This window comes from Toxorhynchites rutilus, chromosome 3 (genome assembly GCF_029784135.1).
Source record: "Toxorhynchites rutilus septentrionalis strain SRP chromosome 3, ASM2978413v1, whole genome shotgun sequence".
Lineage (NCBI taxonomy): Eukaryota > Metazoa > Arthropoda > Insecta > Diptera > Culicidae > Toxorhynchites > Toxorhynchites rutilus.
Window position 1 is genome coordinate 145874550 of NC_073746.1, and position 18603 is coordinate 145893152.

Below are 18603 nucleotides of genomic sequence, written 5' to 3' on the forward strand. Positions count from 1 at the left end.
GGGAGTCTGTCGATTAAGGTTCGTTTTTATTTACAATTTTCAGAGGACGATGATCCGTTGTTCCATCGCATTCCATCAGCTAACGGATCGTGTGTGTTTCGTAACAATGAACCGCATGTTGTGAGTTTCTACAATGATCTTGAAATAAGAGAGGACATAGTCGAATTTCCACCGGGCACGACCATCATTTCCAGGTGAGTCTAATCGTACTCAGCGCCAACGGTAATACTGATTTCGCCAGAGAGTACATTCGTTCTGTGGTACCATTTGTTGGTGTCGAGAACAACTGTGAAGATAAGACATGTACGTATTATCTGCGGGTTATACTGAAAAATATTATACTCACTGGTGTCCCCGGTTCGTACAACGACTGTCAAGAAGTTGCAGCTGTAGTAGCACTCTGGTGGAGGCGCTAGAATCCATTCTTTAGCTCCCTTCAGCTGGGATTGCCAGGATGGCAACCGAACGTTGTCTACCTGAGGAGAGATTCATATTTTGAGTGAACGATTGTTGAAGCTGGGGATCAAGAATAAGTGACCGATGCCAATAGAGTCTCTTTCCTGTTTTGGGTATGAACGATAAGATAAAATGAAAAGTACAAAACAAAGTTTGAAAAAAGAAATAGAAGGCTCTGTAGAAAATAGAAGGAAACATCACGTAGGACTTTGACGACAACTGTTTTTGAATTGTGTTTTTGTAACAATTAAGAAATCCGTTGATTTAGCTCCTTCAACACTCCAAATGGTGGCCCTAGAAAACCTGTTTATTATATGAATTGAATTTAACTTCAAACCCGTTATGTTGTAGTGGTAGGAAAATCCGAAACTATTAATTATTAATACTTCTAGTTTTAGTAATAAACTCTTGAAGAAAAAAATCAGATAAACATTCCAACAAACATTCTTCTTGATTTTTGGTTTTTGGTTTGGACATTGGTTTTCTTTTATCAATATTCATGAATGTACAATAAAATTCTGATCTCACTGTGAACTCACAATGACATGATAGAGACGTGCTTTGAGTGCGATATGGGGAAGGAAGGGAAGGTATTGAATTAGAGAGACTTTAAACTCTGAGAGTTCATTCGTCTCTTAAGTGCGATATAATTAGACAACAACCTTTATACAGCCATTCCATGCCAAACCGATATACTGGTTCTCAGATTTTCGTGAAAAGTGGTAATTTTGTTCTCTACCGCAAAACATTAGACCCAATTTTTTCCATTTTTACATTAGGGTGACCATTTCCACTTTTGGGTTGTCTGAAAAATCTACTTTTCCCGTTTTTTCCAAAAATGACTTTTTTTTAAGAATGCATAACTTGTGATGTACTGAACCGATTTAGATGGTAGATATATCAAATTAAAGCTAATTAGCTACTATTTCTTGGGAAATGGATTTTTAAAAATAGTTTTCAGGTTTTTTTACATAACATATCCAAAAATCAGAGAGGCGTTATTTTTTGTTCTTAAGTTATGATTTTTCAAAATTAATCGGTCCGAAAAATCAAGTTTCACCCCTTTTTTCCACCACAACGATTCGTAAATTTTGAAATACTGGACCGATTCAGATGATCGACATATCAAATTAAAGCCAATGAGCTATTCTTGTTTAGAAAAATATTACACTTGACAAAAAAATGGAATTTTGTTTTCGTAATTATTGGATGTAATTGTTTTTCATAGTTTACATGGTTTCGGGACCAAAGGCACCATATTTTTTATATTTTTTTCTTGAATGTTGAGTTTTTTTGACATAACATATCTGAATTGATTTTTTTTTTCTTTTTTGTGTATGAGTTATAATTTTTCAAAGTCAACATGTTTTCATTTTTTTTTCAATATTCCTTGTGACTATACTATATCTGTGCAACTAGAATTCAATTTTTACGTAAGTGTGATATTTTTTTTCCAAAGAAAACCAACTCATTGGCTTCAAATTGATATACTGATCATCTGATTCGGTCCAGTATTTCAAGCGTAATGGATTTTTGACAAATGTGATTTTTGAAAAAAAGGGGAAAAATGATTTTTCGTACCATCGGTTAATTTTGAAAAATCATAACTTAAGAACAAAGAGTAACATCGCTCTCAATTTTGGATATGTTATGTAAAAAATCCTCAGATTTCTAGAAAAAATATAAAAAATATAGCGCCCTTGGTGCCGAGATCATGATAACTATAAAAAAAACAAATACAATCAATAATGACAAAGTCAAAAGCTAATTTATTTGCAAGTGTAAAATTTGTACAAGAAAGACTAGCTAATTAGCTTTAATTTTATATGTCGACCATCTAAATCGGTTCAGTAGTTCAAAAGTTATGAATTTTTTAAAAAGGTCATTTTTGCAAAAAAAAGGGGAAAAAGTCGATATTTCGAACCACCCTAAAATGAAAATGGGCACCCTATTGAAAAAATAAAAACAGGAAGTGGGTTATATCTATGGTATAACCGCAAGGGTGACGTAGGGATCGTTGATTTAGAGATCATTTGTATGAAGTTGAATCTGAATTCATTCTGAATGAATGAATATTTGGAGAACTTCGAAAACGAGAGCGTTACGTTGGAGGCACAAGGTTTTATGCATCCAATATTGGATACGGAAATATCCTACTGATGGGGAAGAATAATCTTCAGAAGCTATCCTGTTGATTGCGATTGATTGAAAAATCACAAAACCTAATGTATTTGGTCACAGTGTTACATGGATAGAAAACATTAAAATAAACTCTTTCATATGAATGTAATTTTAAATTCCCAGAGGAACTGGCAGATTATTTTCAGTAACGATTAGATATTTCCACATTTTCCTCGATACTGGAAGCCCACCAGTGGTTAATGCTAACTCGATAACCATCTGTTAATAGCACTTGATTGAAACATATTTGGTCACAGTGTTACATGGATAGAAAACATTCAAATACACTCTTTCACATGAATGTATTTTTAAATTCCTAGAGGAACTGGCAGATTATTTTCCGGATCTTTCTCGATCCAAACGGAAAGAATTCCGTGCGTGTATGTGTGTGTGTGTAGCGGCTGCTTCGAGATCTTCCCGGGGAACCGTTTGTAGCATCACTCTCCTCCTGATGGATTCCCTTCTGGCCTAAGGTGCACAAACAGGCTCTTGGTGACACCGTTCATCCGCGCTTTCATGATAAATGAAGAGCTTCACCACAACAGCGATAACATGCTCCAATCGCTGTTCAATTAGAACTGAGTGGATTTCCGAGCGGCGCTCGCTTATATACCGATTGGTGATTTCAATAGCCTATTTTGAAAGCAAATTTAAGACTATTGAAACAAGTTTTTGGATCAGAAAGTAACAAGTATAGAACGCGTAGACATTTTATCTTTCGAATGAAGTGTTTATCATACCATTTCGTTCAGTTGTTTAGGAGCTATTAACACTCAAAATCTCGGTCTCCGGCGTAACGCTTTCGTTTTCGAAACTTTGATTTTACACCCCGATATAGAAATGAAAGACGTAGTCCTACGTCAAAAAATACGGATCTAATATTTTGTGATAAGGAACAGAACTACCGCTTTTCAAGGAAATCTAAACCAATATATCGGTTTGGCATGGAATGGCTGTATAATGAAGGGTTTTTCAATAAGAGCGCTACAAAAGTTTTTTTTTTAAATAAAACAAAAACGGTTTCAGATTTGTCAAGCGAGTTCACCGGCTCAGTAGCTGCTCACTGTCAAGTCAGCTACTAGCAACGTATAAATGGGCCTTTACTGAAGACAAATGTCAAGAGAGCGGGAAAAGATATGGCGTTGTTTACTGTCCCTATCGGTCCACTTTTGTAGCGTCCCAATTGAAATACCCTTTAAAATCTCTATCAACGTTTAATCATTCAAACAAGGCTGTCGTCGAAACTTTGGGGATAATAAAGTCTCACCACCTTCACTACCACCGGTAAGTGTAGAATTTTTCATAACACGCATAGACTCACCTTGTCTGTCACGAACAAATATGTAAGAACGAATAAGGAAACCAGACCATGGAATAGAGATGACCAAAGCAGTTCACTTTGGTGAGCGGCAAAGTTTGTCCATCTATACCATGGATGCAAACGTCCGATGTGTATGCAAAAATGTTTTCAATTCAGACCGCATCAAGAGCATTTGCACAATACAGGGGTAACTCGATTATTTACAGTAGGGTGGCAAAGAATGTATGGAAAAAATTTCATCATCGAATTCAAAGAATCGACCATGTACATTTTACACGAGGCATAGGTCAAGCAAAATTTCAGCTCAAAGTTTTGATTCTTTGATCCTCGAAAATTTCCAAAAAGAGATCGGAGATCGGGGTTTATTTTTATGCCAAATGTTTTCAAATTGCATGAATCGTCGAGATCTACTGTCATCTCGAAATATTTTCTTTGGCCAAAAATCGACTCTCTGGGACTTAAGACGCGTCCACATTACGCCAATCGGGCTTAGCCGCCCGGTAAAGCCAAATAAATGTGGACGTGCCGCCCAGACTTGCCGACGTGCCGGAAATCGATTCGAATCATGCCGAACCCAACCCGAAACAAATTGGTCCGGATCAAAGAAAGTCGAACCAAAAGAAAACGAAGTAAATTCGCGTTGACGGCATTGTGCTTCGTGTGTTCGTGATAGCTTCGTGCACCAGATGGGGCTTCGGCTTCGTGCATCCGATGGGACGTTCACATTACATACCGAACCGAATATGCCGCCTGGTACAGGCTGATCGGCATCATTCGGCATAATGTGGACGCGCCTTTAGTGGTTTTGTTGGAATACTGGGTAAAACGTATGGTTTAGGGGGCCAACGAAATAGCCATCTCGATCTTCCATACGAGACTTTCTACGAAATGTTGATTTGCATGATAAAATACCCTATGCAAAATATTAGCTCAATTGGATTTCGCAATTGGATTCGCAGAAGTCAAAATTTGAGTTTTTTTTAAAACCGAAAAATCGCGCAAGAGATAACTCGGTATTCTTTAAAAAAAAAGTGGAGGCCAAATGTCATAAAATTGCATGAAACGTCAAAACATGGCTTTTCAGACGAAAAAACCGCTGAGTGCCAAAAAGTCTATTTTTGACATAATTTTTTTTTTGAAGGTATTACTATTTTCAGCATGAGTGTTTCTCAGGTATTCACTAGCTGAAAAATACATCATTTTAAACCTACAAGTTTTGAAAGCTTTTGGATCTCTCACTCACATTTGTTGCTTCGATGTATGTATGTGTAATTTACACAAATATCAGGAGAGAAAACACCACGTAATATTACGTCTTTCGGGAACATATTGAAAAAGTGATAATCGGTCGCGTTACGAAAATTGTTCAATTTCTAGTGTTTACTGCACAGTCATTTTCTGGTAGATTTATAAGAATTCTGCTCCAATCGATTTGAACATCCGTTACAATCTATTGCAATACCGAATTTATAAAATTTCCAGAAGAAAAACAGTTATCAGAAGTTGGCATTAGTGATATTCACTTAATAAACGGTTGATCAAGCCAATCATCATTTCTAAACTCATAAAACTTAGTTCGCAGTTGAGCAATATATTTGTTACTGAAGTTTCGGATTCCCCGAAGCAAACTTGATGTTTTGCTCAAAGTTAGCCCGAAGCTGTAAACATAATTCATTTTAAATTAATATGCTTACAGAACAATGGACAATGACAACAATGGCTTACTTTTAATCTTCACAATCAACAATAAACAGCAACAATACAAATACAATTTTTAACTTATTCTGTGTTTAGGAAACCTATGTTTTTTAGTAATTTAGTATAAGTAGGAATAAATTTAGATCTAAATAGGAATAAATTCTTACTTTGCATGCAAATTTTAGGGTATTCTAATAAATTCTTTGTTTACTCTTTGTATCCTTTTGTCATAATGGAACCTTTTTATTTTTGTGTGGAATTCACAATTGTTTTGTGTATCATGTGTGGAAATGTTGACAATGCATGCGTTAGGCGAACGGTCGAGGGGTCATTGCTGTTATATGACCATATGACCATCCTATTTTATTAAATAGTAGTTCAGCACGATCAGCAAAACAATTTGTATTCTGAAGATTTGTATTGAAAATTATGGAGTAATGAAAATAAACAATAAATAATAATTCTGTATTTTGGAATAGACAAACGATGAGAGAAAAAAAATCTTCTCGCGAGGGATAAAATTTTACACCTTGCGTAGCATATTACTTCACATCCGATTTTTTCCTTACTTGTTCGTTTTACCTCTCGTTCTCGCAACGTTCTCTCAAAACGAATTTACATGGAACTAAACTGTAAAATCACAATTAGCTTTTGTGTTGAATTTATAATTTGGTGAAAATTGGCTTGGATCTTTTTTATAATTTTCTCATTTCATTTTTAAATTAAATTTTCAACAAAATGACTATTTTTCGACTCTCACGATAAAAAAGTGAAAAAACTCAACAATCTACAATCTAATCACTTACAGTACTTACATGCATGTGCGCGCCTAGCCCGGTTCCTCCCATAAAAACCCAATCTACGGGATTGTTCTCGGACGCTCTCGGCAGAAAATATGGCCGTCCGTAGTGCTGTCGTAGCACCTTCACTATTTCCGGATCACAATTACTCCAGCCGAAGTACCACGGTTCCTGTCCCGGTTCGTAGTTAACACGTGCTTCGCTTAAATTCAACGCCTCGTAAATGTTCCGAAATCCGGTCCGATAGGGGAAAAATTGACACCTAGCTGCCGATTTTCGCCTACCATATGTTTGGTAGACATCTTTGAAAAACCAATAGTCGAAGTATTTTGTTGCGGTCCAATTCACGGTAGCGTCAGCTACTATCACTGGACCACCGGTGTAAGCGTAGATTCGCTCGAACTCGTCAGGATTCACATTGGAAAGTCTGGGCACATGTCGCACTTCCCTGCAGAAGTTACAATTTTCCGGGGGGCGGAATGCTTTCTGCAGCTGGTGGGGCATTTCAATGGTGCACTGCATTCGGAAAAAAGTAGAAAAACACACATAATGATAAAATGATAAACTTTGACTTCGACTTCTGTTTATGTTATTTTCATTTACATCTTCATTCGTAAACAGCTCGTCGAGATAATGCCTTGCAGCTGCCAATATAAGGAAGGCGATTATAGCTTGATACAATCGTGATCCTTTGTAGCACAAGTTATCTCGTTTCCATTCCCGGTGGCGGGAAAACGAAGGTAAACAATTGAGCTTGATTCCACTCGCGGTTGAATTAATTATAAAGTTCTTCAACTTTTCATTGACTTCGTCCATTATTCTATCCTCTTTTAGGTGGGAAATGCTGAATGGGATGTAGGAAGAAAAACCACACACACAGAGAATACGCGTCCTTAGCGGATAAAGTTTTCAATGGAACTGATCAAACAGGTTGATGTAGTCTGTTTCTTCGTGCTGCTTTTGCTTTAACGGTGCACAGTGGGAAAATCGAACGAAAATTCTGTTGTTCCCTGGAGTGGTTAGGAAATGCTACATTTATGTGATGTTGCTAGGTTGTAATTGCAGGGTTGTAATTGTGGCTGTTCTAGATATGTGTGATTTTTTGACGTAGGATTACGTCTTTCGGGAACATATTGGGGTACAAATTGAAACCCGAAAATCGAGCACATCGTGAAAATTGTCCAATTTCAAACGCTTATTGCTCAGTTATTTCATGATGGATTGATTAAATTTTTGCATCAATCGATTTCGGTACTCCATAACAATTTTTTATATTGAAGAAAATAATATATGTCATGAAACTAACTGTCGAACAATTGAAAATTCTCAACCCCTATCCTAACGGAAATATCCACTTCTGATTGGTCGAAATTGACGACACATGCGGCGGTTCCCAAACAGAGACATCTAAACCAAGCTGCCTGGGGAGAATCGGCATTGTGAATACATGAAACTGGGGGAACTTTTGTTCCTACCGAGATGTGTTCCCTAACAGAGACATCGAGACCAAGCTCGGGGGCATTTTTAAATTGCTAGTAAGGTGAGTGATACGATTAATTCTAGCAAATATAATTTAAATTTGAAACTTAAATGTTGGTTGCTTCGTGAAATTTCATTTCTATGACCGATTGTGTACTGTGAAAAATTTAGCACTAGTGTAAGTGTAAAATTTTATAAGCAGTTGTGTTCCAAATGACTTGATATATGAAACGATTTATTTCAATTTAAAAATAATAATAATTAAATAAAAACCAAGGCCGTTCCCGCTTGAGAACGGGTCGTTCGGTTTAAGCTGTCTATTTTGTTGTGATATTTTTCACCCAAGGAAAGTTTATACGGTGAGAAAAGCTGGAAGAAATATTAGAAAAAGTGATTTCCCATATGCTCTACATATAGTCTTAGGTGTTATCAGTCCAATTAAAATTCGCATTGGATTGAATGAACACTCAGAAAGTAAATACAGTTATATCTCGATATAAGGCAACTTTATTTTTTTTCCTCGTTACGTTATATCGAAGCAAAACATTTTTTTTAATGGATGCAAAACTGTTCATGATTACTCAAGAATGCGCAAAAACTAATTTTCTATCACCCAGCAGTATTTGTGAACCTTTCTTATGCCCATTTAAGATAATTTTTGTAGACAAACATGATCAGTTTCAAGTAGAGGAAAAGGTCTGAAGAAATTGAAGTGAAATTTGCATCTATTAGTGGTGAAACGGATAGTAGTTTGGCCGGATATTCGGCTTTTCATTCGCGAATACGAAACTGGAAGACACTGTATGTGTGCATGAAGTGAATAAAGAATTTCATTTTAGAAGAAATAAACACATTTTTACATAAAAATAATGAGCTATGAATAAATTTTCCGTTTCAAATAGATATCCTCTAATAGAGTATTAAGTTTTCTGCAAGGAATCTTAAACAGGGTTTTTTTTTCTGATAAGGATTCAACTACTTAGGAGAAGATCAGAATTTCTTAATTGCAACCTTCTGAGACCCGAGGATCAAGTCAGACTTCTTAGAAGTTCTTGAAACGTAAACAGTCTTGCTGGCAATGTTTTTGGAGAATATTAAATATTTTGCGACAAATCTTCTGAGAGCAACAGCTCATCGTCTTCTTCAAGACCAGTAAATGAAACGAGAGAGAATACCTTATACACGAAACTCACGACACGCCTTTGGGACTGCAAATAAAATTTTAATTGAACGCTCACACAACACATTTTAATAACTTCTACAAAAGTAAATCGATATTTATTTGAAAAAAAAAACGAAAACAAAGCTTATTTTGGGACATTTTCGATGTGATTTACGACTTCGATGCTGTTGAAAATCGTTCTTTAAGTTCCTCTAAGTTTTGTGGCTTATTAACATAGCAACGGTCCTTTACGTACCCCCAGAGGAAGTAATCGACGACGAGAAATGTTGAAATTCTAACCATAAGAGGACAAAGCTTCATTAAGGCTTCGGTTGCTCGAGTAATACGATTTCACTAAAAATACACGTTCTTGTAAATTGTACATCTTGACACTAAAAACCATCCGATCAGACTGAACGAGTAGCCGAATATTATCACCTTGAAGTGGGGAATGCAATGTTACCATCGACGGAGCGGAAAAAAAAGAATTTATAAGGAGCTATTCGATTTTTTGTGTGAGCGTTTAATCTGAAAGACCCTGTAATTAGCTTCGTTTTCAGGAAAATATCCCGTTGCTAACGAAATTAACGAAATGTGGAAACCTTTAGAATCATTCGCAAATACGATCCTTACATTTGGTGGTCATAAAAATCTAAGCAGTCAATGAAGGGCAAGGATTGCTAGAATTTATCTCCTTTATCAGCTCCTTGCAGTAGTATTACAGCGAAGATTGTTCTCTGAAGTTGGCCTGGTGTACGAAGCAAAGCGTAATCGGTTGTCATCATCAATTTTTGAAAATTTATTATTAATTCATCATAATTTACCACCGGGTAATTTTGAGTACAGTTCATAAATGAATGTTATGAGTAAGTATTAATTTGATTTTTTAAAAATCTGGTATTTCAGTTATCAAACCTTATTTTTAATGATTTTGCTATGCTTTGTTAGCTAGCTAGCTAGCTAGCGATTTTCTCCAATATCCGACATCCGACCGAATGGCAAATATTGGCCGGAAAGGCCGGATATCCATTTCATCTCTAGTATCAATGTTTATTTTATAGCCCAACATATCAGGTTGAAGGCATGCGTATTTTCATCATATCTCATTCGACTTCGGCATCTTTTATCTGATACGCACTATCCAACGACTGTTTACCATCCTTCTGTCATCCTAACTCGGTAAACACTGGTGGAGTGAACAAACAATACCCAACAACCAAACAAAACGACCCTTTTCAGGGCCACCAAATAATTATTAAAGAGTTTAACCATGTAATTCTTCAAACATATCGATTATCAACAGATAGCCTAACGGAATCCTACGACAACTACGCGGTCGGACACAACCGTCCTGTGACTTTTTTTTCAGATATTTTTCAGTGTTGCGCGGTACAATTTTTTTTTTATATTTCCAAATGGTCTGGGTGGATAAGCGAGTAAAAAGTCCCCCAACCAAATCACCAGCTGTATGGAAAATATTGTATAGGGTACTAAATAAAACATTTTGGCAGTAGTACCATATATTTGAGTCCATATATGGTACACTAAAGGGTGTGTCACATCAAATTGCATCACGGAAAAAACGCTGTAGAAATTCGCCCAGTAGACCGATCCTTTTGAAAATTTTAGACAGTAAAATAAAAACTAATCAACAACTTTTGGCATTTTCTTTTTATTCATACTTCGAGTCCAAGCCCGTATGCTCGCACCTTCCTCTTTACCCTGTCCATAAGGTACTGTACAACGTCAGGTTGTAGTTTTTTTTTTAACAGAAATCCATTTCTGTTCATGTAGGCACTCCTTAAGGTAAACCTGCCCGTTTACCGTGCCGGTCATCACGAAGGGGGCGCTCCGCTTTCCGCAAGAGCAGATCGCTTGCCACACCATGTACTTTTTGGCAAACTTGGATAGTTTCTGCTTGCGAATCTCCTCCGGAACGCTGAATTTGTCCTCTGCGGAGAAGAACAACAGGCCCGGCAGCTGACGAAAGTCCGCTTTGACGTAGGTTTCGTCGTCCATTACCAGGCAATGCGGCTTCGTCAGCATTTCGGTGTACAGCTTCCGGGCTCGCGTCTTCCCCACCATGTTTTGCCTTTCGTCGCGGTTAGGAGCCTTCTGAACCTTGTATGTACGCAGGCCCTCCTGCTGCTTGGTCCGCTGGACGAATGAACTCGACAAATTCAGCTTATTGGCGACATCCCGGACCGAACTTCTCGGATCACGTCTAAACTGCTTAACTACGCGCTTGTGATCTTTTTCACTGACGGAGTATCCATTTTTGCCGTTCTTCACCTTCCGGTCGATGGTTAGGTTCTCGAAGTATCGTTTTAGTACTCTGCTGACCGTGGATTGGACGATTCCCAGCATCTTACCGATGTCCCGATGTGACAACTCCGGATTCTCGAAATGAGTGCACAGGATTAATTCACGACGCTCTTTTTCGTTCGACGACATTTTTCCAAATTTACGAAAAATTGACAGTGAAGCATGGCCAACGTGATCTATACACTCTTATCTGATTATAAGCGAAAGCTGAAGATATAATTCCTAAAAATTAAATTTCTACAGCGTTTTTTCCGTGATGCAATTTGATGTGACACACCCTTTATAGGATTTATGGTGAAAAATTCACCTTTTCATTTTTTTCACGCCATTCTCAATAGCTTTGAGACAAAAATATTAAAAAAAACTGAAAGTATTTTTTTCATATTTACATATATTGTTTTTCATATACTTTTGCTGCTGATGTAGCAAAGGAATAATCCCGCGTAATGTACCTGTGAATTGGTCTCCAAGACAAATACAGTTATAATTGAGGGGCTTAGAATGCAAGGGGTATAAGTGACTTGATCGATTTCTCTTCATCAACTTTTTCCTTAGTTAATAACTCAATTGCAAAAACGTTCCAATTTAAGTTTGCTAAAGAATCTGATAGGTGAGGTTCAGACCTATCTTCCACATTGTCAAATACAGCTGGGAGGCTAAGCTATGACCAAAAGAGAGAGTCGATGTAGAGAAATCGATCAAATCACTTACCCCCTTTTCATTCTAAGCCCCTCAATTATGAAGCTATGCTAAGTCTCTGGTCTAAGTCGATACGTCGCAGACAATTGATGCCTTTGAAGACAACATTACATTTGATCGAATTTGACTTCCCTTGAGCCAGCCGATAATACCATGTATTTATATTTTATTTCAGTTTAATTGTATGTCCCTGACACAAAAACAAAACATTGAAAAAGTGAAAAAACACTTCTACTAATAGATTCTGTCAATTATGCTTTTCTGTGAAAACAAACAAAATCTGTAGATCTACGGATATTTCCGTAGCATTACAAATTTGAATTTTGATAAAATTTCCCGAAAAAAATAGTTCTTTTCCTACTATGCGCCCATTCCCCACTTGTTTGGGTTATCTGTTTTCTCAAACCGCCACACTGGTTCCCTCTAATTCAATCTTCTGTTATCAGTTGGTCTTCGATCATAAAGCGCTTAGCTGCAGTGTGCCACCCTCTCGTAATGCTTTGTTATTGGGTTCGCCCTTCTCATCTACTTCTCTCCGTTTTCGAACGATATATACAGCTTCCAAACAATATCGACTTTGTTAACAGGGGAAGCGGTCTTTCCTTTCCGTATGTTTAGGTATAATGATAAATGCTTTTAGCTTTTTAGTCAATTTAATGAGCTTTGTGAACAGATCGGACTTATATTCTTTGATGTTTGCGATGAATTGAAAGAATTTGTCAATGATTAAAGAGGTCCTTCTTTGCAGATGCGTAGATATCGGGAAATACGCAATGATTGGTACCAGCGTCAGGACATGCGTTCGATCGGAATGGACTGGCCAGAAGCCTTCCTGTTTCGGACTGAATCAGGAAAACGATTATGCTAGTATGTTTGACAAAAGTTTGATATTGATTGTGACTAACCAGCTTGGTTTATTCATTAGTGGAAAAGCCACCCACAATTTTAATCCGACATCAGAATGGTCCAATCGCTCAAAGTAACGATGGTAAGCTGATTGTGTATCCGGGAACAACGGTTCATTTGGAGTGTCTGTGGATGCGACGATTTGGAAATCCGAAGTGGAATGTAAGCCATGATTACAGGAAGTATCCAGAGGGATGGAGCTCGGACGAGGGACGGGATCCACAACTTGAGTACAGAATCAGCATAATGCACGCAGTGAAGGATGACTCGGGGATCTTCACTTGTGTCACTCCGGCTAGGCACACTCATTCGGTTGAAGTGATTGTTAAGGTACGCTTAGATTCGAGATGATTTGTTTGGTGGAGAATGATTTTTATATTTGAACAGCCTGTTCACTGCAACGAAATCCAAGTTCGCCGCGGTCTTTCGGCTAGTTTATCGGAAACGATGATGGGCACAAGGGTACTGTTCTCGTGCACAAATGGGAACGCACTGATTGGAACACCTGAAAGCTCATGCTTGCCGAGTGGCAATTGGAGTGCACCACTTCCGGTGTGCGAGAGCGTCGAATGCGGAGAGGTCCCGATACAATCGAGCAACAACGGATCCGCTCCGCGGGTAGCCATTCTGTCACGGGAAGTGGGTGGCCGCGCAGCATTTTCATGTCCACCCGGGTACGGTTTGCGAGGACCAAGTGAGGCTATTTGTTTGCCTTCGGGAGAATGGGGTAGCCCCTTTCCATCGTGCGTAGGTAAGTTGTTGACATTCGAAGGATAGTCTATTTCTACTAAATGTTGAGACTTGTCCCCCGCAGAGGTCCAGTGCTTCCACCCGGGTGCTCCCCAGAACGGATACGCACAGGGCACGCCTCCGTACAGGGCAGGTGACGTGGTGCAGTTCAACTGCAATCCGGAGTATATGATGCAGGGTCAACCGATTATTGCCTGCCAGGATAACGGGCGATGGTCCGGTGGCTTGCCGAAATGTGAGTATGATAGGTTATTTACTACCTATGTCATTAATATTCAACCTGGTAGGCTGAAAAGTTTGCTGGCAGACAAAAAAAACATATATTGATAGAATCAATGAAACTGCATATGATGTTCGATTTCCAAAATTATGAAGCACTGTTAATGTAGTCGTTTGCCATTACAGGTGTCCAGGCTTGCTCATACCCGGGAACGGCCATCAGCGGTCGAATGTCGTCAGTGAAATTCTACTACTCGATTGGCGAAAGCATCACTTTCACCTGTGACGCGGGTTTGGAGCTGCGAGGAGCCAAAATGCTCAAGTGTCTCAAGAATGGCAAATGGTCTAACGCTATTCCCACCTGTGTCAATCCCGATGCTGTGAATGTGCGAAGTGACGCCAAGGGTATCTTCAAGCGAGACAATTAAACTTATTACAATACCTAGGGGTGCGTTGGGGCGGATGTGTCTTGTAACTCCAGAATTGAGAAACATACCTATATCAATAAAGAAGAAGGACTATCTAGAGAATATCTGTAGGCATTTCATAGAGCCAGGATCAATCAAGTTTTAATGGGTACACGAAATGAACACTTTTGACTGTTTAATGTTATTTGCGCAGACGGTATATTACACGAGGCATAGTAATGGGACATGAGGCAAACGCTTAATTTTCCATCCAAATCCAAATGGCGAGTAATATAAAATTTAATTTTATCCTGGCACGTTACGTTTTATTTGCTTGTTGGCTCTCTATGGAATATGATTATAAATAGACGGAAAATCAATTACTGCGTTGTTGACTCTATGGTAATGGCAATCATATTAATGTTGGTAAATGAGCATGATAAAGACAATGGTGATGTTGTGAATTCAAATTGGTTTCGTTAGTAGGATTAAAAATAGGTATTGTATGTTATACACGTACCAAACACTGTTAGTCAGGGTTTATCGCCATGAATTCATCGTTTATACCATTCAAACGGGGAACTAAATTTTTGATAGCGCTATGAAGAACTCCTCTATAAATATTTTTCATAAATTCAACATGCATACAAATGGGATGACAATGTACTTTTGAATATAAATATTAATTAACGGGTGGATCGAAATCAACACGGTAGCTGTGTTAACGAGCTTGTTTTGATATTTTTGTTGTGCCAATTTTTAGTGTAGATTAATTACGACTCCACGCTGTTACTGTAAATATATAGCATTGATTGTAATTTATTTGTTTATCATTAAACTAGTATTGGTGTGAGAACTGAACCAGATTGGAATAATAAATCGCTGATATAATGCAACTAGCACATCACACTATGCGCCTCTCGTGGCCGACAAACGTTGAACTGTTCCACAAAAAGACATGTCAATAGAAGCAACTACAGAAATAGCGAAAATAAAAATGAGAATTGAATAGAAGGGAGCACAAATTTGGCTCGTTGGAATATATCCCAAAGCCTGTTTGCATTTTTTGTTCAATCGCCCCGAAAAAAAAATCTTTCTGCTGGTGTATATCCTACATGGTACGGTGAAGTGGTAGGATTTGAGGGATTCCGTTACAACTCGTTCCTTGTTTTCAGCAACGAGCATTGTTTGCATATTAAATTTCTCTGATATTTTTATTGATCGAAATAACTCTAAAACATAAAACTATTCAAACAATATTCCAAATTTATATAACAACTTTAATTTATTTTTGGAATGTAGCGATAATGTGTGCGTGTAAAGTAAAAACACACGAGGACTCTCCCCCCAGATGGCAAGAAATCTGCCGTTTGAATAGTATTGTTATTGGTTTATTTACGATGTTGACCATCTTATTGTATTCATTTTTTTTTGTTTCTCTGTTAATGTTAACATTTGTTTGTCAATAAAAACTTTAAATATTGGGTTGGGGAAAAAGAAATATCGTATATTGTCAATATATGGCAACACTTAAACATATCTTGTATTGTACTTATCGCATCGGGTCATACTATACGGCTATTTAAAGACGTCAATCTGTGCTACAAGTGTCGTGTTGACAGTGTTGTGATTGTTCTTGTCAGTCTCAAGTTTAAGCGCGTCAAAGATGGAGTCCACCAAGTAAGAAATTCGCTTCTACTACCTGCGAGGTAAAACTTCGTTTCTACTACCTGCGAGGTAAAACTGCAACGAACGCGGCCGAAAAAATTCGTGTACTTTATGGACCCGATACTGTAACGATTCGCACAGTACAGCGTTGGTTTGATCGATTTCGTTCTAGTGTAGTGGCTGTCGAAGATACACCCCATACTGGTAGGCCAATCGTCGTGGAAACCGATAAAATCGTTGAAATCATCCAAGTAGACCGGCATGTGAGCACTCGCTCGGTTGGTCAGGAACTGGGTATAGATCATAAAACCGTTTGGAACCATTTGCAGAAGATTGGATTCCAAAAAAAGCTGGATGTATGGGTGCCACGCGAGTTGACGCAAAAAAAAATCTTTTAGACCGAATCAACGCCTGCGATGCACTGCTGAAACCGAACGAATTGACCCATTTTTGAAGAAGATGGTGACTGGTGATGGAAAGTGAACCTAAAGCGAAAAAAGTCGTGGTTGAAGCGCAATGAGCCAGCCCAAACCATCGCCAAGCCCGGATTGACGGCCTGGAAGGTTTTGCTGTGTGTTTGGTGGGATTGGAAGGGATTCATCCACTATGAGCTCATAGACCCTCAACTCGGTTCTCTACTGTGAGCAGCTTGACCGTTTGAAGCAGGCGATTGACCAGAAGCGGCCAGAAATGATCAATAGGAACGGTGTTGTTTTCCACCAGGACAACGCTCGGCCTCACACATTTTTGATGACCCGCCAGAAGCTATGGGAGCTCGGATGGGATGTCCTATTGCACAAACCGTGTAGTCCGGACCTGGCTCCAAGTGATTATCATCTCTTCCGGTCCATTCAAAAAAGGCTTTTGATGGTACTGAGTTGGCCTCAAAAGAGGCTTGCGAAAACTGGCTGTCTGAGTTTTTTTGCAAATAAGGAGGGGGAATTAATGAAGTTGCCTTCTAAATGGCAACAAGTTTGCGAACAAAACGGCGCATATTTGACTTAAATTGGATAATTTTAAGTATGTTAAATAATGCGTCAAATTTCGATCAGAAATACGACATTTCCTTTTCCCCAACCCTATATGTGGTGGATAGGGACCGCATAAAAAAAAGTAACAAACGTAGTAAGTACGTAGAACTCAAATACTGATTTTTTTCCAAAAACGTTTATCAATCAGACTCAATTACTTATTATCTAACGTTTACAGAGTCAAATTTCACCTTAAAATATCACTTATTTTCTGTATAATTAAGACTAACAATTTAATAATAACTGAATCTAACACTAGATTAATTGGACAGGATTAGGATTTAGAACTAGGGTGGAGCGAGTGGGGTAGTTTGGTTTGATGAGGAGGGAAGGAATCAAACAGAGATATCATTTCTTTTGATAAATTGGCATAAGGTTGAGGTCACGACTAGCTAAGATGTCTCTAAACGGTAGGTCAGATTGCCTTCCTAGTGCCCTGAGTGAATCCGATAAGTGAGCCCTGGCAGAATGAAAGTCCTGCTGCATGTTGGAACGTGTTGCCATGTAAAATTAGGTCATGCGCAACGTATTACATTTGATGGAAGGATTGTGTTGCCCACTTTTCACCAACTAGTTTGAGGGAGAAGCTACCATTTTTGTAGTAGATGGATCCTCGAAGGGCCACCACCTTCTTGGTGGAAGCTGGACACGAGTAACCGTCCACCAATGTAGGAAATGGGAGAGCCGCTACTCAAACAGTGCAGTTGGGCACGGTTGTCACTACTCTGGAATTAGCTGATATTGGGAGGGTCGCCACTCCAATAGCGGTGCTGGACACAAATGACACCACTGGTACTGGAACATCTCACTTGAATGGAACACTTTTGGATCGTTAGGATGTTGAATTCCTTATCCCAATTCTAAACTGGGGTTGCCTTTTATATGCTTTTTGCTTTTTTGTCTTTGCATTAGGCGGCCTAACAACTTGTCAGATTAAGTAATCAAGTCAATACATTTGAAAAAAATAACGAACCGAATAAAGCACGATAATTGACTGGCACAATACTTAAACACTGCGTTTCACAACTATAGAACCACTCATTTTTACTGAGTTTCCAGAGATATGTAAGAAGTCGGTTGAATTGAAATTTATAGTGTAGAATATAACAACCATCTTCATTCAAACGACTGGCTATTTGAGCTTTATTGTTGTGTTTAGGCGCGAAACATTAAAAAAACGGAAATTCCAGTGTTTCATAACGATTGAACCAGATAAAAAAACTCTCACTCCTCTACAAAATGAACGTCAATTTCACATGAATAACAATAAGTTTTAAATTCATATGTCATCTTTAGTTCTCGATCAGTTCAAATAATCCTTCAAATCACTAAGCTGCATCTACTATTCCTACGATCACACCTCATAAGTTCTTGATAGGGTTTTGATATGGTAAACAAGCTGACCAGTCCAGAATCTGAAGCCCCTATTCAATAAACCATGCCTTGATTTTCCGAATGTTATGAATTGATGTCAAATTACCCTATTTTCACGGTGTTTTTG

The 18603-nt window shown here is 38.3% G+C and overlaps 2 protein-coding genes across 3 annotated transcripts in view; one reads left to right on the forward strand and one right to left on the reverse strand.

The window, feature by feature from the left end:
• LOC129775525 (sushi, von Willebrand factor type A, EGF and pentraxin domain-containing protein 1) overlaps nucleotides 1-15428 on the forward strand; it is a 47919-nt gene extending 32491 nt beyond the window's left edge. The window contains exons 10-15 of one of the 2 annotated variants that reach the window (XM_055780360.1): nucleotides 44-194; nucleotides 12870-12988; nucleotides 13047-13357; nucleotides 13415-13778; nucleotides 13827-14012; nucleotides 14183-15428. In XM_055780360.1, coding sequence (XP_055636335.1) covers nucleotides 44-194; nucleotides 12870-12988; nucleotides 13047-13357; nucleotides 13415-13778; nucleotides 13827-14012; nucleotides 14183-14424 — 1373 coding nt within the window. In that variant the 3' untranslated portion in view covers nucleotides 14425-15428. The remainder of the gene's footprint in view (nucleotides 1-43; nucleotides 195-12869; nucleotides 12989-13046; nucleotides 13358-13414; nucleotides 13779-13826; nucleotides 14013-14182) is intronic. The other variant, XM_055780361.1, reaches the window with a different exon arrangement.
• On the reverse strand, nucleotides 13-7398 carry LOC129775526 (uncharacterized). The gene is made up of 4 exons (XM_055780362.1): nucleotides 7060-7398; nucleotides 6472-6972; nucleotides 347-476; nucleotides 13-286 (listed from the first exon to the last, which is right to left on the reverse strand). The coding sequence occupies exons 1-4, from the start codon at nucleotides 7270-7272 to the stop codon at nucleotides 201-203; spliced, it is 930 nt and encodes a 309-aa protein (XP_055636337.1). The 5' UTR covers nucleotides 7273-7398; the 3' UTR covers nucleotides 13-200.
• Nucleotides 15429-18603: the final 3175 nt, after the last annotated feature.

Coding starts and splice junctions, on each gene's coding strand:
- LOC129775526 (XM_055780362.1), bottom strand. CDS start 7,272: ATGGACGAAGTCAATGAAAAGTTGAAGAACTTTATAATTAATTCAACC. Junction 477..6,471: donor GGCTAGGCGCGCACATGCAT/GTAAGTACTGTA, acceptor ATCTCTCCTCAG/GTAGACAACGTTCGGTTGCC. Junction 287..346: donor TGTACGAACCGGGGACACCA/GTGAGTATAATA, acceptor TTATCTTCACAG/TTGTTCTCGACACCAACAAA.